General features: G+C 37.8%; 1 protein-coding gene across 5 annotated transcripts in view; it reads left to right on the plus strand.

Annotated features, from left to right (window-relative positions):
* Positions 1-26969, plus strand: part of TANC2 (tetratricopeptide repeat, ankyrin repeat and coiled-coil containing 2) — a 366596-nt gene that overhangs the window by 251371 nt on the left and 88256 nt on the right. For all 5 annotated transcript variants that reach the window (XM_069541695.1, XM_069541696.1, XM_069541692.1 and 2 more), the window contains one exon: positions 22612-22893. In XM_069541695.1, coding sequence (XP_069397796.1) covers positions 22612-22893 — 282 coding nt within the window. The remainder of the gene's footprint in view (positions 1-22611; positions 22894-26969) is intronic.

Raw genomic sequence — 26969 nt, forward strand, 5'->3', positions numbered from 1 at the left:
TATGTAAGCCTCCCTTAAGACGTGAGCATGTCACCAGTTCACTTCTTCTGTATCTAGAGAGAAAGATGGACACAAATATGTTGTAATCATCATAGAAAGACAGTGGGATTACCAACAGTTGGAAGCACTGATTCCTTGAAATTCTGAAAGAAAACAAGAAGAAAGGGCTGAAGTTGATGGGGGAAAGGCTTTTAAGGTCTTGGATCTTAGAAGTAATTATTGATCAATTTCACCCCTCACCCTATTTCAGATGAATTTGATGCTGATAATTACGTGTTTCATTAAAGAATGCATCTCATTTATAGTCTAGTGGCCATTTCTAGTTAAATATTTTCTCAGAATTTTAGTACCCCTAGTCCTGTTCTGGCAGCATGTAAACAATTTGTCCTTTCCCACTCAGATACCGTCTTTAGGCTCTTTGTGCTTCTTCAGTCAGGCACCTGATCTTTTTGAAGACTTTCATTTCATTAAAACCACAGTCTAGTTGAGAAGCCTGTTATTGGTATCTCTGCTTGTGCCTCTTATTTGCACAACCAATCTGTGATAGTCTTTAAGAAATGGTCTCGCTCTTTCTCGTATCTAGAAATCCATAGCTCTACATCGGGTGCAGCTTATTTTATCTCTAGACTGTCTTCATCTTTGCTCTGTTCTCCTCACCCCGTCCCATGCCCTGCTCTAATCTGTGTAGCACCATATGCATAGTTCACACAAGAAGGGACTCAAAAAACACATGCCTACTGTCCATTCTGGAAGTCATTATGCTGATGGTTTTTCACTGATGGCTAGGCAACTATGAGCGTGAAGTAATTGGTTGTGTTGCTACAGTTACCATACCTGTCATCAACAGTGGTGAGTTGATACCCTCATTCATGGTTTTAGTTCCCTATCCTGTCCATCCTGCTTTTCATCATTTCTTCAGTTAGCCACATACTAGTTGCTTATCCCAGAAAGTGGAATTATGTCAAGTACTATTTTGATGCTGGTAGATTATGTCCAAAGCCTAAATAAATTTAATCAAAGACCAAATAAATTATTTGTACCAAGGCCAAAATGCATGGCTATAATAAAGAAGATTGGCTACAACTGTTATCTTATCTAAGATTTGAATGGAAATCTACCACATTGGCATAACCTTGCATCACATTCTGAAAAACATGCTGATATTGTTGATAATATTTTCTGCTTTGCTAGTCATTAAATAATGGATTTGACACTACATCAAAAACAAAATTAATGACGTGTATTTTTTGTATAATACAGCTGTGTGTTTTTTGGTAGTGTATTTTAAAAATATTTTTTAATTGGAGGGTAATTGCTTTACAACATTGTGTTAGTTTCTGCTGTAAAACAAGGTGCATCAGCTGTACTTATACATATATACCCTCCCTCTAGAGCCTCCCTACTACCTTCCCCACCCCACCCCCATCCCATTCCTCTAGGTCATCAGGAACACTGAGCTGAGTTCTCTGTGCTATACAGCAGCTTCCCACTGGCTATCTGTTTTACAGATGGTTCAACTGTGTGTTTTTGAGACCTCTTCATGTTGGGCTCCACTGATACTTGATGGCACATGTCTGCTTTTAGTATCTAAAGATTTAGTAAGATGTTTGACAAATACACTCTGGTGAGTTTGATGTTTACACGTAGATATCAGCTGTGTAAAGAATACAACAAAAATCTTTTCCATTTCACCGAGCTTCAGCCTAAAGTGCATCCAAAGATTTTTTTCCAAAGCGTACCTAAATCTTTAGGAAGCTCTCCACCTGAATAATGCACTCCTCACAAAACTAATATCCTGTCCCTTGCAGATAGGGTTTCAGCTTATTGTTTACATTCATACTTAAAGATGGAGTTTGTCCATTGTTCAGTTCAGTTCAGTCACTCAATTGTGTCCGACTCTTTTCGACCCCATGAATTGCAGCACGCCAGGCCTTCCTGTCCATCACCAACTCCCGGAGTTCACTCAAACTCATGTCCATCGAGTCCGTGATGCCATCCAGCCATCTCATCCTCTGTCGTCCCCTTCTCCTCCTGCCCCCAATCCCTCCCAGCATCAGAGTCTTTTCCAATGAGTCAACTCTTCGCATGAGGTATCCATTGTAGGGAAAGAGCAAATCAGCCAAGATGGCGTGGTCGGTCTCCCTCGCCCCACAACCTCTCACTCTCGCCCCACATTTTGTAAATAATGATTATGTAACAGCTAAGGTCACCCCACTCCAGTACTCTTGCCTGGACAATCCCAGGGACGAGGGAGCCTGGTGGGCTGCCATCTGTGGGGTCGCACAGAGTCGGACACGACTAAAGCTACTTAGCAGCTTAGCGGCAAGATCACTTATAACATTGCACATGCACGTCACAAGGTACTCGCTTGACCACAGGCTACGTATGTTCTGTAAGCAAATATAAGCTCCACCTGAAAAAGTCTTTGCGGCTGCATTATGGTGGTGAGGCTGCGTTAAGGCTGTGTCCGCTGGGTCAACCACAAGAGGAGAGAATACAGCATTGTCTGCCGCCACAGCTGCCGCACCACTCAGGAGAGAATAAACATGTTTGCAGTTCCGAGGGCTCCTTGAGTTTTCTTCCAGCTTCCCTGCTCCCACCTTGCCTACCCTGGGCTCAGTGAACAGTGTGCACAGTGAGATGCAGTGAGACAGTAGGTGTAGTTAACAGGATCAGCAAGACATCCATTGATGAAGATGCTGCGATATTATGATGTTAGTGTTTCAGTTCCTTAAAGTTGTCTTTTCTTTCACGTTTTAGCAGTCAAAGGTTGGAACATGTCATCCAGATGAGTGCAGTAATCCATGAGATGAGTGTTTACTAAGAAGTATTTTGTCTTCTAAAATTAGTTTATGTTAATTTAGAACTTTGAGGCCGTAGACAATAACCTTCCCTCAAAAACATGTTATCTTGATTACTGTTTACAAATGAACTCTGTAGCTTAGACATTGACAAGAAAGGAAAGTAAATGAGAACAGACTTCCTTGTGTTTCTGTAGACCTGTTTGGCTGCTGCTAAGTCACTTCAGTCGTGTCCGACTCTGTGTAGCCCCATAGACGGCAGCCCACCAGGCTCCCCCGTCCTTGGGATTCTCCAGGCAAGAACACTGGAGTGGGTTGCCATTTCCTTCTCCAATGCATGAAAGTGAAAAGTGAAAGTGAAGTCACTCAGTCATGTCTGACTCTTAGCGACCCCATGGACTACAGCCTACCAGGCTCCTCTGTCATGGGATTTTCCAGGCAAGAGTACTGGAGTGGGGTGCCATTGCCTTCTCCACAAGCCTTTATACTTTGTGATTGTTATATCTAAAACATATTTTATTATAGAAACAGAATCATATTGTTTTCCTGGCATAATTTTTTTAAAAAAACCTGTCACATCACATTTTCTAATTTTATTTAAAGGAACATACAAATTGCAGTTGTATTTCAGTTTTATATCTTTCCCTAACTCTGGTTATGATTGAAGTAAAGCAGCTTTACCCCCAAAAAGTAATAAAGTAATTGAAGACCTTTTTTAGTGTACATTAAGATACATCTTTCTACATTAGAGATACATCTTTCTATATTTTAAAGTATAAGTCAAACAAGTACTGTTAGATAGTTTTTAATTACAGTTCTGGTTTTAAATGAACCTGCATCTTCACAGAAGGTAGTTAATGGTCATGTGCAATGTAGTATATCCAGTAGGTATTAAATTTATGGACGGATTTCAAGGATAGAAATTATCTGAAACAAAATCCCTTGAATATATGAAGAGGTGACAATCATTGGACACTTCATACAGGCAGTCCCATACTAGTTTGTTTAGAGCAGAGATTCTCAAACTTTTTGGTCCCAGGAACTCTTTACACACTTAAATTATTGAGGACCCTACAACATTTGTGTTATGTGAGTTATATCAATTGATATTTGCCACATTATAAATTAAAACTGAGAAATTGTTAAAATACTTGCTCTTTTCTTTTTTTAATAGACCCATTGTATGTTAACATCATGTAAGCTCTGAAAAATTCCACCCGACCCTTGTGAGAGAATGAGAGTGAAAAAAGGCAAATAACCTCTTAGTACTATGAAAATAGTTTTGCCTTTGTGGACCCCTAAAAGCTTCTTGAGAAGCCTCAGGGGTTCCAAGATCACACTTTAAGAAAAACGAATTTAGAGGATACTATTGTCATTGACAATTAGTTTTATACCTTTAAGGATCATACAGCCTGTTTGCAGAAATGTGGGAAAGTGTAGTTTGAGAGTTGGTTAGAAGTTATTCATGGACATGGTTTAATAGTATAGGCATAGTTCATTTAGCGGTTACCTTAATAATAACTGCAGTTGTTTGACCATAATAATAGTCTTTTGACTGCTTGAAGCAAAAGTTGCTGGGATAATCCACGAGCTACAGTTTGGATCTTCAAGTTGGGCATTAGTATTAACATTTGCTTCATTAGTTAAAAAAAAAAAAAAAAAACTTTTTTTTTCTTCACTTTCTCAAGACAGCTGTTTTGAACAACTGTTCTAGTGAAATTTATGTTTCCAGAGACCCAGCCCAACAATGAGAAGGAGGTCACATGAGTGCACTGGTCAGAGTCTTAGTTCAGCAAGTGAGTAGTTTCCTAGCTGGCAACCATCCAAAAGCTTGAACTCTAATGACAAAAGAGTTACAGTAGATTGTGTCCCAGTGCAGAGGATACAGCTGACTAACCTACTGCAGGTGCCTTTTGGGTCCCAAAGCCTGACTGTCCTTGACAGATACTAATTTGAAACCTTCAAGTGTTTAACTCAAGTCTTAAAAATTGTTTTGAGGGTCCACTTTTAATTTAATCACACTGTGTAAATGTGGAGTTTCATGCTAGACCTGAAACTTCTCACTCTTTCTGACCATCCTAATGGAATCTCTTTTTACCCAGAAAAAGACGGAAACTAAGTTTGCTATCCAGTAAAAGGAAAGAAGAGGGTGTTGGTTTTTATGCATAAATATTGTAAATCTTATGACGGAATATATAAATGGAATCAGGGGCGTTAAAATACACAGAGCATACCATAGCATAATGACTTTGAATAGTGGTAGCTACTTGGGGTAAATTAATAACAGATTATTAATGATAAGATGCTGGAACCTACCTGATATGAAACCATAATCACGCTGTTGTGCTTAAAGAGATTATACGCTCCTTATTAAAGTTTCATTTCTCGATATGTGTTGGTTTCCTTAGGACTTTTACTAAATCCCATTACATAAATGGCCATTCACAGGCATTGGATTTAGGTAATAGCCACTTTAATAGATACCAGGTTGGAGGGGCGTATATGCAAGTGATAGTCTTTACTCACTGGCAGAACTGATGTGAAATTGACCCTGCCACAGTTAACTTGGCTTTGTCAAAGCAAATAATTGAATTTTTATCAAATAAAATCAGTGCTTCATGCCATTTATGAGTCCCTTCCTTTTCCAAAACAATGAATCCTTTCTAAAGATGACTAAGATGTATGTCATGAAGCTAATCAGCTTGCATTAAACCACTGAGTCACACATCCCTGAGGATGCTGTGTTGCTTAGTCATCTTCATCAATTGCCTGGCTTGCTCTCACATTTACAAGGGGATATTTCCATCAGTCTTTTCTGTCTCATTGTTCATTGTTTTGTTTTTACAAGATTAAATTTCTTTCTTTTTAGGTAAATTGAAAATCCAGAAATAAAGTTGCATGCGCATAACTACCTATATATAAATATTCAAGTAGGTTGTATGTTTTGGTTTATGAGGTGATGCTCTCACCTCTAGCCAGCTCTTTGGCATAGTACCCTAAAATTTGAAAATGCAGTGCTCAAACTGGATGTCTTTGAATGTCTGTTAGAAAAGGATTTATACTTTTTGGAGTAGTCAAACTAATTTTTTTTTTTTGCCTTTCTTTTTTTTTATTTTTATTTTTACTTTATTTTGCTTTACAATACTGTATTGGTTTTGACATACATTGATTTTTTTAAATGGATCACTACTTGTTAAAGTAGCTACAGACAGGCCCACTGGTCTGGTTTTTATGTAAACCAGCTTTAGTTGGAAAGTTTTATCTTAAAATTTGAAAGCATGAACAGTGGCTAATATACACCAAAGTTCCCCCAGAAAGACCTGAAAAGAAAGAATTAACCTTTGAGAGAGAGAAGAGTCTATAAACCATTTAATCTTCTAACAGGCATGGATCAACCTCTTGCAGTAAATAACATACTACTTAAAGAAAGGCTGTGGAGTAACATGAAAGAAATTCTAATCATGATAATTAATTCTGCAGGAATAAGTCACTGAAAATATTTTTAAATGCCTTAAGTGCAATAAAGAAAAATAAATAACCATTAAGCCATTTTTATGTTTTGATCTAAATTAGATTTAAAGAATAGCTTCCCAGTTAATCCTTCTATTTATTTTCTCCAAAAGTGACTAAATCTTATTAAAGTTACCATAATGCCAGGAAATTTATTTAGGTAACACTTTGTAAAACATTTTTGATTCAGTAAAATGATCTTAAGCGTTCCAACCTTGCAGTATGTAATAAAATATTTTTTATGGAATGACTTCCCCAGATACTAATAAAATATAGCACTGGAGAATTTCCTTTGTAGGCTCATAGCTATTTCATCACTGAGTGTTCAGTCTAAAAATCTTTAATCTTAAATTTCAAGTAATTAGTCAGTTCTGATTCTCCAGTAAAAATCTCACCTTCAAGACCAACAATCTAATTACAAAAAACAATGTTGATATAGTTATATACTTTTTATCAGATGTTTCACATTTAAAAATCTTTACTGTTTTTATATTTTTCCTACATTTTGAGGTATTAAATGTGAAGAAACATGTAAAAAGTGGCAACATTAGGGAGAGTTGGATTTTCCCTATTTCTTTAGCTGTTTTTCAAAGATCATTGTTCCCTTCCTGAAAATTCCACTCAGAAATGACTTCAAAGTTTTTCTCAACAAATGTTCTTCTATAAGACCAATGTCTGAAAGCTGAAATTTAATATTCAAGTTATTTAAAGACCCAAAGTATTATTTCCCAGAGTAAACTAAGTCTTTTACCTTTTTTATCCTCACATTAATAGAATACAATAGACTTCCCAAAACAGTAAGACAAATGCTGAGAATAGGAAACTTTTAAATAGATAACAAATGATAGCTTACATTTATTGGGGTTCTTATTCTTTACAGACACAGTGCTAAGAGTTTTAAACATGCTATTTAATCCTCATAACTCTTTGATGCAAGTAGTAGTAGTAAAGAAACTGGGACTTAGGGAGGTTTATAGCTTGCTTAGAGTTACAGTGTCTAGTCATTGGCAGTACGAGGATTCATTTCATATCTGATAGACTCTGGAGCCTGTGCTCTTAACCACCATGCTATCTTATATCAGAGACAATATAATATAAAAATCTTTACTATAATAATAGCAATACAATAGCTTATTGTACTTAGTTCGGTACACTGGGGTGTTAGGAATGGGAAACAGTTGCGTATAAACACTAATTGCCAGATGGTGGTTGCCAAGGCCTGCAGGGAATGGAAAATGGGGAGTTGCTGTTCAGTGGGCATGAGAAGTTTGAGTCACACAAGATAAAAAGGTTCTAGGAATCTGCTGTACAACATTGTGCTTATTGTTAATCATCTCATATGATTATTAGCCATCAAATGTCTTTTTTAGTGAAGTGTCTGTTCAGATATCAAGTCTACTTTTGCATTGGGTGGTTTCTTTTCTTATTAGTGAGTTTTGAGAGTTTGTTACATAATTTGGATACCAGTCTTTTATCAGATGTGTACTTCCCTTGTGGCTCAGTGAGTAAAGAATCTGCCTGCAATGCAGGAGACCTGGGTTCGATCCCTGGGTCGAGAAGATCCCCTGGAGAAGGAAATGCCTGGAGAAGGCAACCCACTCCATATTCTTGCCTGGAGAATCCCATGGACAGAGGAGCCTGGCAGGCTACAGTTCATGGGGTCACAAGAGTCAGACACGACTTAGCAACTAAACCAACCACCACCACTTTGCAAATGTGTTTTTCCAGTTTATGGCTTGTTTTTTCATTCTCTTAACAGTATCTTTTGAAACAGAAGTTTTTAGAAGTTCAGCTTATGAATTTTTGTCTTTGATGGATTGTTCTGGCATTGTATGTAAGAGTTCTTTGGCAAACCAAAAGTCACAAATACTTTCTCCTATATTTTCTTCTAGAAATTTCACAATTTTAAGTTTTATGTTTAGGTGATTGATTGATTTTGAGTTAATTTTATATGTGGTGCATTGTATGTATCAGAGTTTTTGGGTTTTCTTTTTGGCATATAGATTTCTATTTGTTCTAACATCCTTCGTTGCAGAGACTATTCTACTGAATTCCTTTTGCACCTTTGTACTGTCGAAAATCAGTCATCCATATATGTATGGATCTCTTTCTAGACTACTTCTGTTCCATTAATTTTTGTCTATTTTGATGCTAATAGCACACCTTCTTGATTACTATAACTTGATAATAAAGCTTAAAATTGGGATTGTTAACCCTTCACTGTTACTATTTATTTTCAGGGCTTTTCTGGGTTCTTTGTATTTCCATGTGAAACTTGTAAATTTCTACCCAAAAAGTCTGCAGGAATTTTGACAGGGACTGCATTGTATCTGTAGATCAATTTGGGGAAAACTGACTTTTTATCAATGTTGAATGTTCCAGTCCATGAACATAATATGTCTCTCTATTCATTTAGGTCTTCCTTCTCTCAGAAATGTTTTGTCATTGTACAGATGTTGAAAATATTTTGTTACATTTATCTTTCAGTATTTTGTATTTCTTATGCTATTAAAAATAGTATTGCTTTTGTTCTGATTTCTAATTGTCCATTGCTAATCAACAATTATATAGAAGTACTATTGATTTTTTATTTTTGTATGTTGTTCCTGTATCCTGAAACCTTGCTAAACTCACTTGTTATTTCTTATGGCTTTTTTATAGACTCTGTAGGCTTTTCTACATAGATAATCATGTTGTTTGCAAATAAAGATAGTTTCATTTCTTCCTTTTTCTTTTTCTTGCCTTATTACTCTGGCTAGAACTAGTACAATGTTAAATAGAAGCAAAGAAAGCAGAAATCCTTGCCTTATTCTGATCTTTGGGAGACAGCATTCAGTTTTTCACTCTAGATTTTCAATAGATGCACTTTATTGGATTGAAACTACTTTCGTTAGTTTGCTAAGAGTTGTTTGATTATTTTTTTTAATCAAGAATTTTGTGTTGGATTTTGTCAAATGGTTTTTCTCTCTATATGTGGAAATAATCATATAAAGTATTCTTTTATACTTTGTTAATGTAATAAATTACATTGATTTTTCAAATGTTAAGCCAACTTTGAATTCCAGGTATAAAATCCACTTGATCATGATGTATTTTTTTTATATTGGCCTCAATTTACAATAATTTTGTATATGTTTTTTGCATCTATGTTCATGAGATATATTGGTTTGTAGTTTTCTTGCAATATCTTTGGCTTTAATATCATAGTAATGAGAAGGTAGTCTCTCTTTAGGTTTATAAAGAGTTTGTATAAAATAGATATTATTTCTTCCTTAAATTATTGGTAGAATTTGCTCATGAAGCCATTAAGGTCTGGAGTTTTCATTATGGAGAGATTTTAGCTATCAATTCAATTACTTTATTAGATATCAGGCTATGTGTTTCCTTTTTAGTGGGTTTCATTAGTTTGTATCTTTCAAGAAATGTGTCTCTTTTATATAACCTGTTGAAATTTATTGGTGTAAAGTTGTTCATAGTATCCCCTTACCCTTTTTAGTCATTTTGCCCATCATTTTTTATTCTGTTCTTACTGGTATTGTATGTCTTCTCTCTGTCCTTATTAGTCTGCTTAGAGGCTTATCAGTTTTATTAAGCTTATTGTAATGTTATTTTTATTTTCATTAATTTTTTCTGTTGTTTTTCTTTTTATTATTTTGTTTATTTCCACTCTAATTTTTATTGTTTCCTTCTGCTTACTTTGGGATTTTTTTCTTTATTTTCTAATTTGCTGAGGTAAAAGATAAGGTCATTGACATAGACCTTTCTTCTATCCTAACATAGGCATTTTAATGCTATAAATTTCTTTATTTAGTAATGCATTAGCTGTAGTTCACAGATTTTGTATTTTCACTTTTAAAATACTGTTTTGCTTTTTGATATTTTCTTCAACTCATTGATATTTTGCAGGAATTTCCAGATAAATTTCTGCTCTTGATTCCTAATTTAGTTGTGTTATGGTCAAGACCATACTTTGAACAGCATGAATTCTTTTAAATTTATTCACAATTTTTTATGAGCCAAAAATGTGGTCTCTCTTGATTAGTTTTTCAAGGCATTTACAATACTTGTGTTTGGGGTGCCCTCCCCCCAGATTCACTAACTGACCAGAAGGACTTACAGTCCACAGCATATAGTCATTCCCATAGTTATGCTTTATTACAGTAAGGTGATACAAAGCAAGATCAGCAAAGGGAAAAGATGTGTGGGGCAAAGTCCAGAGGAAATCAGACAGAAGCTTTGAAGTATTCTCTCCCAGTAAAGTCACACAGGATGCATTTGATTTCTCCAACAATGAGTTGTGACATGTGTGAACATGAGAGCTCATTAGATTCAGTGCCCGAAGTTTTTATATAGACCTCCTTGCCTAAAACATACCAAAATTCCAGACTCCCAGAAGAAAAGCAAGCATTCAGCATAAGCAGTATTGTTTGTACAAACAAATTAGGCACAGTGAGCCATTCTTTTTAGTTCTGGGAATCATGGGAATCCTCTTGAAATCCACATTCCCAAACTTCAGGTGAGGACCAGCGTTGCAAGCAGGCTTTCTCAGGGTAGCAGTCTCAAGCCTGTTATGGTAACTGTTTTGCTTGCTATAGTATAATTTTGTTTCTGTCCTCCCGGCCTTTATGTTATTGTGAGACAGTTTACTTATCTAAATGTTATAATCCGCCACCCCCCATGTAAAGGTCGCTATCTTTTATTTATTTATTTATTTTTATTTTTACTTTATTTTACTTTACTATACTGTATTGGTTTTGCCATACATTGACATGAATCCACCATGGGTGTACATGAGTTCCCAAACATGAACCCAACTCCCACCCCAGTTTTTAAAAAAATCTTATATGTTAATTCACATAGTTCCCATTTCTGGTGCTCTTCATTTCTTTCTTTGTATTTTTCTATCTGGTGTCATATTTATTCTGCCTGAAGGACTCCTTTTAACATTTCTTATATTACGGATCTACTGGTGACTAATTATTAATTTTTTTGCTTTTATATGTATGAAAAATCTTTATTTCACTGTTATTTTTGAAAGATATTTTCAATGGGTATAGAATTCTAGATTGACGTGTTTTTTTTTTTTCTTTCCATAAATTAAAGCTTTAGGTCTACTACCTTTTCATTTGCATTATTTTTGACAAGAAATCTGCTATCGTCCTTATGTTTTTTCCTCTGTACTTAATGTGTCTTTTTATTCTCTGACTGCTTTCAAGATTTTTTCTTCATCACTAGTTGTGAGCAGTTTGACTGTGATTTGCCTTGGTGTCATTTTCTTCATGTTTCTTCACTTGAATCTCATTGAGTTTCCTTGATCAGGAAATTTATAGTTTTTATCATTTTGAAAATTCTATAACCATTTTTCTTTAAATGTATTTTTTGTCCCCCACCTTCCTAGACTCTAATTACACATATTATTTGACAACTTGGAGTTGTCTCACTGTTCACTGATGCTTTTTTAATTTTTTTAAATAATTTGAAATTTTTTATCTATTTTCTCTGTGTATTTTATTTTTTTTGTTTTTGGTTGCACTGGGTCTTTGTTGCTGCATGAAGGCTTTCTCTAATTTTGGTGAGTGGGGTTGCTGTTCATTGTGGTGCACAGGATTCTCCTTGCAGTGGCCTCTCACTGTTGAACACAGGATCTAGGTGTTTAGGCCTCAGTAGTTGTGGCACTCTGGCTCAGTAGCTGTGGCTCACAGGCTCTAGAATGCAGGTTCATTGGTTGTGATGCAAAGGCCTAATTGCTCCAAAGCATGTAGAATCCTCCTGGACCAGGGATTAAACCCATGTCTCCTACACTGGCAGGCAGATTCTTAATCACCGGACCACCAGAGAAGTCCCTCTCTGTATATTTAATTTTACATAACTTTTATTACTATGTCTTTAAGGTTACTCATCTTTTGTAATGTCAAATTTGTCACAAATCCCATGTAGGTGTTTTATTCATTTCTGATTTTTTTCTCTAGAAGTGCAATTTGGGTCTTTTGTATCTTCCATGTCCCTTTTGAACATGCTGAATATAGTTATAATCATGGTTTTTAATACTTTTCTCTGCTGATTCTAACATCTGTGTCAGTTCTGGGTCAGTTTCAATTGATTGATTTTTCTGCTAGTTATGGTTCATATTTTCCCACTTCTGTGCATGCCTGTTAATCTTCACTTGGATGCCAAGCATTATGAATTTTACCTTATTGGGCGTTGCATATTTTTGTATTCCTATAAGTATTCTTCAACTTTTTTCTGGAATGTGCGTTAGTTATTTGGAAATAGCATGATCAGTTTGGGGTCTGGTCCTTACAATTGGAGTAGAATCAGAACAATATTTGCAGGTATCATTATTCTGTACTGCTGGGTCAAGATCTTCCTGGATATATCCAGTGTCCTGTACATTGTGAGGTTCTCCATTACAGCTGGAAGAAACAGGCACTATTGCTGGCCCTATGTAAGCGGCAGGTACTCTCTTCAGTCTTCACACTTGTGTCAGTCACTGCTCTGATGAGGTTTCCAGAATTATTTCTTTATAGCTGTTTCTCCTTTGAACTGTCACTGCCTTAGTCTCCCTGGATTCTCAGTTCCGTCTGCTCAGCTAAGGGAGTCTGTCAGAATCTGACTGGATTCTCCCTCCCTACACTGTGGTCTGAAAATTCTGTCAGTGTTGCGAGTGGGCATAGAGTTTACCTCATTTGTTTTCCATCTCTCAGGGATTATTATTACTCATTGCCTTTGTCTAGTGTCTTGAAAACCATTGTTTCGTATATTCTGTCTAGAGCTTTGTTTGTTTATCTTGGTTTTAGGTGGGAGGGCAGATCTAGTCCACGTTTCTTCATGTTGGCCAGAAATAGAAATTGGATTCCAGATTTTTAAAATGAAAGTTATAGAGGAAGCAAAGCATCAACCCATCTTTCATCAGAAAATGACTGTCTTGATGGTTAGAACTGGGTTTTCTAAAAGCTAAAATACATATTTTACCTATAATAATGAGGAATTTTAAATATAGTTTGTTATTTACACAAAGTAAATCCCACATGTCACATTAGCAAGACATTAGTTATTAAATGGATGTGTGTGGCATCAGCCTTCTCAGTAACTTTTCAAAAAGAAAGGGAAAATAGTCTTTAAAAAATATATATTCTATCCTCTTTGGACACTAGCTCTAAAGCACATTTTCTCCCTTCTCCCAGCTTCCTGTGGGAATATGATTGTTTGATTATCAGTGTCTTAGCCAGCATCCAGGCCTTCCCTGTGATATGCACAGAGCTCGGAAAATAACAGTTTTTCTTTTCCAAATGTCTTGTTACTTAATGGCTCTCTTGTTTATGACAGTAAACTTTAAATAAGAATTTATCCCTGAAAGGTGGGAAACAGATGATTCGTTTATTTTTGTTATCATGGTACAGTTCAAGTAATTTTCAAAGACCTGAGTTTGCATCCTATAACTGTCTTCCTGTAGCCTTCCTGTTCTACCAAAGACAAGTCTGTGAACATTTCCCTGCAGTTGAGAATGGAAAATTCATATTCACTGTTTTCATTCATGAATTCATTTATTAAACATTATTGAATGTATATTCCCTATGACAAGAGCTGCCCTAGTTAGTAAGGACTTACCAGGTTGGGTGATTGTGGTAGGGTTAAGTTGATGAGATACAAGGGTGGAAGGGTTATTTTGGTAGGGTTAAGTTGATGAGATACAAGGGTGGAAGTGTAGATGCTGATATGATTTTATCAGATACATGTAGTTGATGGCTAAAAACAGGAAGAATATGTGGGATATAAGGTTAATGTATGGCAAAACCAATACAATATTGTAAAGTAATTAGCCTCCAATTAAAATAAATAAATTTATATTTAAAAAAGCTTGTTGAAGTATATGGTGAAAACAAGAGATGTTGAGAATCTGAACCATATGACTGTCACTCAGTTGAGGATTAATTAGGTTCTGAACTAAGAAATTAATGTGCCTTTTCTTATTTAGCCTTATGAAATAGATATTCTTATTATCCTCATTTTAAAGATAATTAAACTGAGGCTTAGAATGATCTAGAAGCTCCTCCAGAGGTTATATCACTATAAATAGCAGTGAAATGGGAAAAGAAAACAGGAAATATATCTGAAAGAAATTCCTTAAGAATCAATGATAGGTCCTGTGACAAATCAGTTATAAAGGTCCAGAAAGAAGTCCTGATGAGTCCCAGGTTTCTATCTTGGGAGACCAGACAGATGGGAATATTTAATTAGAGACATTGAATGGAAAATAAAGAATAGGTTAAGGTGAATGAGATCAAACTTTAGTTCTAAACATTTTAAGTTTGAGATACCTACTGGAAATCCACAGAGATAACTCTTATAAGTTGCTGAGAATGCTGTACAGGAGTTTAGAACTGGGATCTGGAAGACAAATATAAGCCATCACCACTTAGATAGTTGTAAAAGCCATTAGTCTGTTCCTTTGTGATTACCCAGGAAGATCATGAAGAAGAAAAAAACAATAAAATATATAACCTAAGATTGGCAGTATTTCAGAGAGAGGCAGAAGAGAAGAATCATTGAAGAAGAGGAAGAAAGGGCCCAAAAAGAACTAGAAGAAAGTGTTACTATGTCAAACCCAAGAATTTATTTCAAAAATTGGGGATATGTTAAAAGTATTAAGTACCGAGCTGTGGTTAAGCATAAAAACTAAAAATAATTCACTGGACTTAAAAGTTAGACCATCTTTAGTGTCATTAACCAAAACAGTTCAACAGAGTAATGTGGGAGGAAGCTAGACTCGAATGAGTTCCTGTTACGGAACTGAAGACAGCAAGTGTGGCTCTTTCAGTAGTACGTGTATACCATGGACTAGTGCTCAGCCATAGAAAGTAATGAAATTGAGTCAGTTTATGTGGATGAACCTAGAGCCTCCTATACAGAGTGAATAAGTCAGAAAGAGAAAAATAGATATAATATGTTAATGCATATATGTGAAATCTAGAAAAATGGTATTGATGAACCTGTTTGCAGGGCAGGAGTAGAGGTGTTGATGTAGAGTGGATTTGTGGACACAGGGGTGGGAAGGAGAGGGAGGGACGATTTGAGAGTAGGGTTGACATGCATAACACTGCCATGTGTGAAATAGATAGCCAGTGGGAAACTGCTGTATAGAACAGGGAGCTCAGCTCGGTGCTCTGTGATGACCTTGATGGGTGGAATGGGGGGTGAGGTGGGAGGGAGGCTCAAAAGGAAGGGGATATATGTATAGTTATGGTGGATTCATGATGTTGTACAGCAGAAACTAACCCAGCGTTGTAAAGCAATTACATTCCAATAAAATTTTTTTAAAAAATGTTGGAGGGTGAAAGGATGAAGGGATATAAGTCAGTAGTTCAAAGGGGTGAGGGCTCTAGGAGAGTTCTCAATATCCTTTTCATTGTTTTGTTTTAAATAAATGTATGTGGGAGGAAGGTGATTAGGTTACACTGTATTCTTTTTTGGCTTGATGGTATGGACAGAAGTACCCACAACGGCAGTTAACCAACAGACACTGTCCTAGGCACACTTTTGTATTAACTTGCTTTAATCCTGCCATGTCATGATTATCCCTGATTTAAGGATGAGGAAAACTGAGAGATCAAGAACATAAGTAACTTTCCTAAGGTTGCACAGCTAGTGAGTAACAGAGACAGGATACCAACTGAGGCAGCCTGGCTCCAAGTCCAGTTTTACCCACTCTGCTGTAGGTTTCCCTGCTGACCCCGAAAATGACTCTGCTTTATTTAATCTGTTTTTTGTTTGTTTTTTTAAAGCAGAAGTTATCTGGAATGAACATTTCTCAAGCTGTTATCTTTAGATTGTTTTTTAGGACCTGCTTCAAATTGCTTTACATTTTTCAAAAACTCCATTTCCTTAGGTAGGAGGACCTGCCTACTGTAGTTCTTTTCTTTAGTGCCATAAATAAGCAACAGACCCTAAACAGATTGACTGTTGTAAATGGGAGTGTGAGCCTTCGAGAAACTCAGTAGGCAGATGAGCCCTGCCTTGGTTTCATAAGCATACTTAAGAAAAACTTAACATGTTTATTGACTTATGTTGGGTGCTGATGTGATACCAGGTTTTGTCTGAAGCACCTGTGTTTTTCCTGTGCTGTGTGGAGAATAACATGCACAGCCTGAAGCCTAAGAATAAGCCTGAAATTATCTTTTGTTCTGAGGAACAGAGGTGCTTCCAGGCTAGACTTTACAGCCATTGTGGAGGAATATGAAGAAGCACAACCCTACTGTTTGTACCAGACCTTGGCTGTATGACACAGACCCTTTCTTCTGCCAATCCCGTGACTGACTTCTTTTCAAATGATTCATGGTTGTTTTCCACGAGTAAATATGCTTTAGTCTAAATCCAGTTAGAGCTCTTTTGCCCCCACTTCCCTTTCCCCTTTTCCTTTGGCTGCAGCTGCTTATATTTGCACTGGGACAAGCTGGTCTATTAGCCCTAATGCACTTTTGTTTGTTTTTTAAATGTTTACTCTTTGCTCTAGCTAAAGAAAGGTCAGTTTTCTCTGTAAGTCCAGATACATGATTATTCATATTGATGGTCTCACAGAGACCGTTTCCTAGAGAGCTTTCATTGGTCTGTCACAAGCCTAATTTGCATTGAAGAGATGTACACACAGATCTGAGTCTTGAGTGGTTATTACATTTCTTAAAAAGGAGAAAAAACTGCTTTCCAAAACTTTCCGTATTTGTGTACTCTATGGGAATGTTTTTCCTTTAGGTGCTTTTTCTTTCAACATTTTATTAGCAATATTTTCAGATATACCCCCAAAAGGACAAGTTTCACAATAAACACTCATATACTTGCCTTGAGTATGTCATTAATGTTTTATTATTTCTATCATATATCTATCCATTCTTCCCTTCTCTTCAACCACACATCATTTTTTTTTTTAACAAATTTCAAATTAAATTCCAGATGTCGGTATACTTGGGAATGTTTTGAGAAGCGTGGGATGATCTTCCTGTCTCTTGCTGCCCTGGGACATCCACTTCTTGGGTACCAGGGCTTAGAGAACTGAAATCTGTTGCTAAATGTATAGTTTAGCTCATTTTTTTCCCTTGGCTCAGCTACAGTTGCAATGGTTCTTTCTCACTGGATTATTTCCATAGTTTCTGCTTTAGAAAATCTCTTGGAAGCCAGCTGATCTCCTAAACAAAGAAACATTTATTTAGGAAGATGAATGCCACAGAAAGTATTCATTACCTCCATGTCCCACGGCGGAGGCCAGGGTGCCTTCTTGTTCATATGCCCTAAATTTATTGTTGGTACATAGAGAGTGTGGCTTTCTTTTATCATATTGATCTGACAAAAGCCTTAGGTTCTGAGGTACAGAAATCGTTTCTGGGCTGTTCTTGGTGTCTACAGTTGTTTTACCATATGGTGCTGGGTTAATTTTGTCTGTTCTTCCCTTGAGGCTTTTGTGAATTGATTACATTTTTAGAAAATTTTTAAAATAACTTTTCAAAATGTCAGAGCTTTCTCAGTAGAATAAAATATGATGAGAGATTACGTCAACGTGAGAACAAGTTATCTTAATAGAATTTTTCTCAGAAACTTCAGCATTGAAGTTGAGTCTGTACTTACCCTGTATTATAAATCAGCATCGGTCATGTTCTTGAAAGCCCCTTTTGAGACAAATTGTTAAGTAATCGTAGACCTGAACAGATAAGTCTGTTAGTCTAGAAAGCACCTGAGTGTCTGAGAAGCTCTCCTCTCTCTCTCTGGCCAGTCATGCCATTTCTAAAGGGAAGCACAGGAGAGGTGAAGGAGAAAGAAGCTAGCCTACCCAGTCAGCCAAGTCCGCTCAGTTCTAGTCATCAGTGATATAACTGATGACCAGATTTCAAATTTAATACTGATATGCTATAGAGAAACATAGTATAATACAAAAAAAAAAAAAAAAAACCCTGGATTTTGGAGTCAGAGTTAGGAGTTTTTTTCTTTATTTACCAATTCTTTTTAATTGAAATATAATTGTTTTTCAGTGTTAGGCCAGTTTCTGCTGTACAACAGTGCGAATCAGCCATATGTATACATATGTCTCTTCCCTCTTGAGCCTCATATCTCACTCCCCAATCCCACCGCTCTAGGTCATCACAGAGCACCAAGCTGAGGTCTCTGTGCTAAACGGCAGCTTCCCCTTAGCTATCTGTTTACACGTGGTAGTGGACACATGTCAGTGCTCCTCTCTCGGTCCATCCCTCCCTCTCCTTCCCCATCCCCTGTGTCCACAAGCCCATCTTCTATGTCTGTGTCTCTATTCCTGCCCTACAAATAGGCTCATCAGTACCATTTTTCTAGATTCTATATATATGAGTTAATCTACAGTATTAAAAAAAAAAAAGAATTAGGTTTTGATTCTGGTTCTGAAACCAGCTGTTTGTGACCTGAGATCTCTTCTTAGACTCATATCAAGCCAATTGATCTTCTGTTCTCTCCTTCTTCTCTGGGAGTCCTATGATTGCTCAGCCAGAGCTCAGCAGGTCTGTGTGAGTGTCTGCCCACCAAGGGCACTCAGCTACCCAGGAAACCCCTTGCATGGTGAACAGCCCCCTGCTGTCAAGTGACATAATTGGAAAGGATGGAGTGAAGCGCTCCAAGGATCAGTCCTTCCACTGAAGCAACAGTTAAGCTGGCGAGTCTGACAGAATCCACTTTTTCAGAACTTTGGAATTGCTAAGCAAAGCAAGAAAAGCAGGTTATGAAATGGTATCTATAGTACGATTTTTGTTTTAAAAATAAGTATCTATTTGTACAGACAAAACTCAGGAAAAAAGTGAATTGTGTTTCTCTCTGGCTAGTGGGAGTAAGATTATTATTCTGTTTATCTGCTATTCCTAAATTTTCTGTAGTGAATATATTACTTCCATAAAAAATAACAAAACTAAAATAGAACAGTTTGGCAGTTTCTCAAGAAGCTAAAACATAGAGTTTCCATATGACCCAGCAGTACGTTCAGCAGTACTGCTCCTGGAAGTATACCCAAGAGAACTGAAAACACATGTACAAAAACCTGTACATGAATGTTCACAGCAGCGTGATTCGTAATGGCCAAAAAGTGGAAACAGCCCAGATGTTTGTCAGGTGATAAGTGGATAAACAAAATGTGATATATCCATATAATGGAATATTGTTCAGCAGTAGAAGTACTGATACATGTTACAGCATGGATGAACCTCAAAAACATGCTAAGTGGAAGAAGCCAGACACCAGAGGCTATTGTATGGTAATATATATGTGAAATGTCTCAAATAGACAACCCTGTAAAGACAGAAACTTTTTGGTTGCCAGGCACTAGGGAAACGGAGACTGGAGAGTGACAGCTAATGGGTAAGTGGTTTTCTTTGGACAGTGATGAAAATCTTTAGGAATTAAATAATGATGGTTGTGCAATTTTGTGAATGTACTAAAAAACCACTGGTTTACATACTTTAAAAGGATGAACGTTACAGTATGTGAATTATAGCTCAATAAAATAATATTTAAGAAAAGTAAACTTTAAAAGAAAAGTAAAGTAGAATCTATTTAACTGTAAGGCACTAGATTAAGAGTATTTTTAGCAAGTCAAAGTCTAATTTTCACCTAATTCTGTAATTATATATGTATTTTAAAAGAGTACATTTTGATAAACAGATGTGAATCAGGAAATTATGAGTAACCATGTATCTGTATCTCCACAGCCTTTTCTTTTTTTAAGTGAAAATTTGGGATATTTTAAAACTGACATAGGAAACTATTTGCTTCTATTATTAGAGTTTGACTTTATATTTTTAACTTTTGTACTACTTTTAGAATTATCCTTTTTTAAAATGCTCAGTTATCATTCAGATGGCTTTGCAATAGTTTTAAGTGAGAGTGTTTACATGTGTGTGTTTTTCTCAAGTAAAGTAAGCTTCCATCTCCAGATTCTATATTAAGATGTTGGAATGGTTTAAGTATGTTCTAGAATAATATAAGCAGTATCAGTCAGTTCAGTTCAGTCACTCAGTCGTGTCTGACTCTTTGCGACCCCATGAATCGCAGCACGCCAGGCCTCCCTGTCCATCACCAACTCCCGGAGTTCACTCAGACTCACGTCCATCGAGTCAGTGATGCCATCCAGCCATCTCATCCTCTGTCATCCCCTACTCCTCCTGCCCCTAATCCCTCCCAGCATCAGAGTCGTTTCCAATGAGTCAACTCTTCGCATGAGGTGGCCAAAGTACTGGAGTTTCAGCTTTAGCATAAGTAGACGTAATTTCCACTTTTATGATTTCCTTTCTCCTGTCTCATCCCCTTCCCACCTCTGACGTTTATTCTCCAAAATATAATATGGGGTTAGAATGTAATGCTTTGTTTTTAATTAAATCTTTCAGTAAGCATTTATTGAGCACCTACTATGTGTCAAGGTACTGTGCTAAGGTTAACTATACAGAAATAAAATTTTAAAAAATAATAATAATTTAAAAATAAATGATACATCTTGTTCAGTTACTCAGTCATGTCCAACTCTTTGTGATCCCATAGATTGCAGCATGCCAGGCTTCCCTGTCCTTAACCATCTCCCAGAGTTTGCCCTAACTCGTGTCTATTGAGTCACTAATGCCATCCTACAATCTCATCCTCTGTCGTCCCCTTCTCCTCCCGCCTTCAATCTTTCCCAGCCTTTTCCAATGAATCATCTCTTCATATCAGGTGGCCAAAGTATTGGAACTTCAGCTTCAGTCCTTCCAGTGAATATTCAGGATTGATTTCCTTTAGCATGGACTGGTTTGATCTCTTTGCTGTCCAGGGGACTCTCAAGAGTCTTCTCCAAAACCACAGTTCAAAAGCACCAATTCTTCAGCATGCAACCTTTTTTTATTGTCCAGCTCTCACATCCATACGTGACTACTGGAAAAACCTTAGCTTTGACTAGATGGACCTTTGTACGCAAAGTAATGGCTCTGCTTTTTAATACGTTCTCTAGATTTGTCACTGCTTTCCTTCCAAGGAGCAAGCATCTTTTTAATTTCATGGCTGCAATCACCATCTGCAGTGATTTTGGAGCCCAAGAAAATAAAGTCTGTCACTGTTTCCCCTGTTTCCCCATCTATATGCCATGAAGTGATGGGACCGGATGCCTTGATCTTTGTTTTTTGAATATTGAGTTTTAAGCCAGCTTTTTCACTCTCCTCTTTCACCTTCATCAAGAGGCTCCTTAATTCCTCATCACTGTCTGCCATAAGGGTGGTGTCATCTGTATATCTGAGGTTAATGGTACATCTAGAACTACTCTTAAAACAGATAAGAAGACATTTAACTCAGATGTGAGAGGTCAGGCAGGACTTCTTTTTACCATCAGTATTATTAGGAGGTTGACCATTGAAACCAAGTCACATTACAGGTTTTTAGAGAACCATTGCACTTAGAGCTCATGCTTGGCACTTAGCACATCCCACAACTACATAAGCACAGAGAAAAGTCTTGAGGAAAGCAATAGGGATTTGTCCCCAGTGCATGTATGTAGAAGCCAGAAATCTTTTTTAATTGGCATGAATATAAGCAGTACAGGTGTAGAGACATTAGTGAAAGTTGAGTTTCTGCTTTCTTGACCACTTAACATACTGGAAACCTTTTATACCATCAGAGCTTTTACTTCCCCTAATATGCTTGCTATATATATATTTTAAATATCATAATGAACTTAAAGGAATCACTGTTTTTCATTAGTGTTTTTAAAGAAATAGACAAGTTCTCTTCACATTGCTTTCCATGGGACTGATGTGTAGTGGTGTGGTCGTGTTGGTGATTAAATACTGAAATATGACCTTGCAGGTTGGTAAAGAGCTGATGCTGTCAGCCAACTGGATTCCCTGCCACACCCCAGCCTCTCCCGAGACCCCAACCCTAGAGATCCTCACAATCCAACATTTTAAAGGTTATCCCCAGGCCAAGAAGGAGGCTTGAGGGACCCTGCGTTTTTACTACTGTTCCTAATTGCCAGCACCTGGGCCAGCCCTATTGTTAAATCATTTTGAGTATCACACTGACTTTCTGACTATAACATAAGTTACTGCTGTTTTAGCCATGTTTGTGTTCTGCCAGCTGCAGTCGCAAGTAGCTCCAGCTCATGTATCATTGCCTCTCTGTACAGAACCAAAATTCAGAGTTTTCTTATTCTGAATAACCCAGAATACCCTCACAGTGTAACTCTCAATGGTCTTCTCTACCATACTGATTTTTTGCTCTCTATTTCTCTCCGTGTCGACAGTCTGGCCTAAGTCCCCTGTTCTCTTATTGTTCCTTCCAGTCCGCTTTGCACCTTACAGACCTCCCGATATCTCCCTGAAGCCCCTGCTCTTTGAAGTGCCCAGCATCACTACAGAGTCGGTGTTCGTCGGTCGGGATTGGGTTTTCCATGAAATAGATGCTCAGCTTCAAAGTTCAAACGCCAGCGTGAACCAGGGAGTCGTGATCGTGGGAAACATTGGGTTCGGCAAAACCGCCATCATCTCCAGACTGGTGGCCCTCAGCTGCCACGGAACACGGATGAGACAGATCGCCTCCGACAGCCCACACGCCTCCCCCAAACGTAGGTACCCTTTTTTTTAAAAGAACTCTCTGCTACATGGCTTTTAAATTTCGTTTCATCTTTATATTAAGTCTCAGATCCTTTCATTTTCTGATCTGCAAAACCTGATTTGCATGTGAGGATCTTCAACTCGGAGTTGGGAGAAAAAATGTAATACTCTGCTGACATTTAGCCCATATAGCCGACAATCACCTAAGTGTGACAGAAAAACCCTTTCTCTCAGAATAAATGTATGAGTCTTCCCTCCTGGCTGGCTGGCTGGTCCATCCTTCGGGTAATGAGTACAGCTATTGCCTGTTAGAGCTGTTTGCATCCATTGCTGTCAGCTTTTGCTCAGCCTGTGCCCAGCCTTGCTGGCATAGTCTTGTTTGCAGCCTCCATTTCTTTGTGATTGGTGTCTGTTGCACTGCTTGAGCGTGAATTTCGTTGTGTCCTTGAAGAATTTCTCCTGCTTCCTTGTGAAGAGATGCTGAGATCTCATATATATTCATGCTTCTTTCATCACCAGCAGGGCACAGTTTAACGATCACCATCAGGATCTTGTTTGTTTTTAAAATACTTGTATGGTCCTTAGTGCCAGGTGCTCTCGAAGAGTTTAACAAATATTAGTTCATCCAGTCCTCTCAGAAACTCAAGTGAGGTAGTCCTCTTTTCTTCCTTTCACAGATAAGTGGTTTGAGGCTCAGAGAGGTTAAGTAACCCTCCCAGGTTTCACAGCCAGTAGAGTGGAACTAGAATTTGCGCCTAATCAGTCTGGTTTCAGAGGCCAGTCTCATCCATTTTGCTGTGCTCCCCTCTGTTTATGCCTGGAACTCGAGTTAAGGAGCTAAAAGGAAATGTACGGATATTCTTATACATAGTATATGCAGAGAACCACAAATTTAGATGATCTTTAAGATTGACTCCTATGCTAAAATCACACTGCTATGTGATTCTAAGATGTCTTCATGTTTAAAAGTAACTGTTTATACCTAGTCCTGTATTTTCCTCAGAGTGCTTAAATATCACACCAGACTACTATTTATATGAGTCATCTAAGAGGTTAACTGTTTGAGTGTGTCTACCTGGCTTCTGCTAGTTATAAGAGAACAAAAAGAAACTATTGCTCTACTAGTCCAAATGAGTCATCTAGCTCATCATAGATTTCTAGACAGCAACCACTAGAAATTATTGGTTTGAGGTCATAGTAGCTACAGAGTCTAGTACAGTGCTGTGGGAACTCAAGAGAAACTCACTGAACAGCCCCAAATATCCTGGCTTCTGTTGACATTAACAATTTCATGTCTTTAGGTAAGCACATTGCCGCTGGTAAACTTACAGATAATCTGACATGTAGAAGAACTAGTGTCTAGAAAGAAAACCAGTTGAAATCAAGAGTCTCTGTTTGCCCGGGTGTAGTAAGAATTAGTACAGAAGAATTCCTGTCTTAAGAGCAATATCATGCTTGGTTTCTGGATGAAGCTTTTCTGAGGTAGATTGACAGAATGTTAGAGGAGTCAAGAGTCCACAGGTTGAGTCCCAGTGCTCAAACTGACAATACGTTGTAACTTTGAGACTCTCACTGTAATTCTTGAGACCTCGGTTTTGTCACCCGTAAAGTGCATCAGTAGAATTTGGTGATCTTTAAGATTCATTCCTGTGTTACAGTTCTGCGATTCCAAGATGTCTTCATGGTTAAATGTAACTCGCCATACCTATTCCAGTGTTTTCTTATTTTTTCCCTTTTTTTTTGGTATAACTTTTTTACTATGTTAGTACACAAGTTGTTAATTTTTAATAGACTTGGACCTTCATTGTTTTGCGAAGGCTTTCTCTAGTCATGGCAGGCGGGGGCTGCTCCTTGTTGCAGTTCAAGAGCTGCTCATCGCAGGTGCTTCTCTCGTTGTGGCACACGGGCTCTAGGCGTGCGGCATCGGTAGTTGCGGTGCGTGGGCTTAGTTGCTCCCTGGCTGTGGAATCTTCCCTGGAGAAGGGATTGATCCCGTGTCCCCTGCATTGGCAGGCTGGTTCTTACCTGCTGTACCATCAGGGAAGTCCTATTTCAGTACTTTGCTTAATGTGTGTACATATCACACCAGACTACTGCTTATCTGAGTTATCCAAGAGGTTAACTATTTGGCTGTGTCAGGAAGAAAACCAGAGAGGTAATAGTCTCTCTGACTCCACTGTATATCACTGTGGCAGATAACAGAATGGTAGAATCATGGCTCAAGGGCAAGAAGAACTGCCTTCTCTGAAAGCGAAAGTACCTGGGAGCGGCTCCCCCAAGCCTGAGAGAGCAGGAGTTAATAAAAACGACCATGTGCTCCCCAAAGCAAAGGTTCTCTAAAGGTAGTTCATCAAGTTATTCTCCAACATCCATTGCCTTTTACCTCCAGAGAAACTCTAAAAATACCAGGACACTCCCATTTATGTGATAAATGTCCACATGTTAGACTGGAGATTTGGCCTGATAGTTAACTTTCACAACTTGAAAAGGTATTAAAGGGATAGAGTATGTGGCTGTGTATTTATCAGGATTACACAGAACCAGCACTGCCTTGTTGTAATCTTTGACGTAGTAATTTTTGTTGTCATCTTTGATGTTCAAACCAGACCACTACTCCTTAAGATGAGTCAGGAATAAGTGGTTGACGTCATTTACTGATATTTCAATATTAACTCTGGACAACAAAATCAACTCTTGGTGTTACCCCAAAACTACACACTTTTATAAAATTTTCATTTTCCACTATGCAAATGATTAATAATAAAATATAACATCAGTTTGTTCTAGAATTGTCTCTCTCATTAAATTTTCTAGTTTTGAGGGCACGTGTTTTGTCTTTCTTGTATTATTATCCTCATGAGGTTTTGGTTAAAACTTTTCAAGTATTGGGGCTCAAAAATACTACTTTTAAAAAATCAGTGATCTGTATGTTTCTATTTTATATTTCTGTTATTTCTGTAAACAGATATGAATTGAATACATATTAACCAATTTAAAAGTATTTCTTTGAGGATAAAAAAAAGAATAAAGAACAAGCTGTTTTTCAGCATCGATCTTTTACTATAGGAGCCAGCACTGGAAATGTCACTGGCAGTAACAGAATTTTTTTCGTTAGTGAATAAGGATGATGTCTGTAGAGAGAGAACTGAATTCAGTTTTTACAGTTTAATTTACCTTAAGCTTTGATAGGTGTGTTCTGAATCCCACTGGCCTTCCCAACCCTCAGTCAGTGATGTAGTTGTAGTGATGATGAAAATAGGTGAAACGTTATTGGAGCTTCTGGCCTCTCTCTCTGCATCCTGTGTCGTTCTCCTGCCTCCGCCTCCTCCATGCTGAGCAGCACTGCTCTGGAAGATGTGAGCAGTCTAGCCTGCAGCACTGCGCTGCCTGGCTCTGTCTTTCCCCCACAGACACCCAGCCCCCAGCCGCCCCCTCCTTGTCATTTCCCTGGGAAGGCACAGAAGAGCTGTCAAGGCAGGCACTAGCCTGCCACCTACACCCCTTCCCAAACCTTACTCCCCCATCAGTCTCCACCACCATCATCACCCACCCCTCAACACATACACTCTTCTAAGAACAAAAACATTTTGTGAAAATGGACCTGTTGCGTAACTGGGATATTATCACATGAACTACAGAGATACTCAGTACAGTCGTTAGGGAAGTTCAGTCTAACACAGGACTCTATTCTCCTATCCCTAGAAGTCTCAGTGTAGTTATTGTTTGGGTTTGATATTTGCCAACAGCTGCCGTGCCCCCAAATAGCTGTGCAGTGAGTAGTTCCTCCTCTCCTAACCCTGCTCGTCCCAGAAATCCATTTTGCCAATTTGCTGTGTATACCAGCAGCTCCTCCCAATTCACTTGTTTTCCACTCTTCTCTGAATACCAAGCAGAAAGTAAAAACACCCAAACAGAAAGGAAGGCGTCTCCAGAAGGGAACAGCTAGAAGACAGAAGACCATAATTACCCACAAAATCAAGGACCAGATAAAGGGAAACGAGTGGAGCAAGGGAGCGAGCAACAGGCATGATACAGTGACGGCCGCTGGACTTACTGTTTCTTCAGCCTTCTTTCACTGCTGTCTCCC

Source organism: Ovis canadensis, chromosome 11, assembly GCF_042477335.2.
Source record: "Ovis canadensis isolate MfBH-ARS-UI-01 breed Bighorn chromosome 11, ARS-UI_OviCan_v2, whole genome shotgun sequence".
Lineage (NCBI taxonomy): Eukaryota > Metazoa > Chordata > Mammalia > Artiodactyla > Bovidae > Ovis > Ovis canadensis.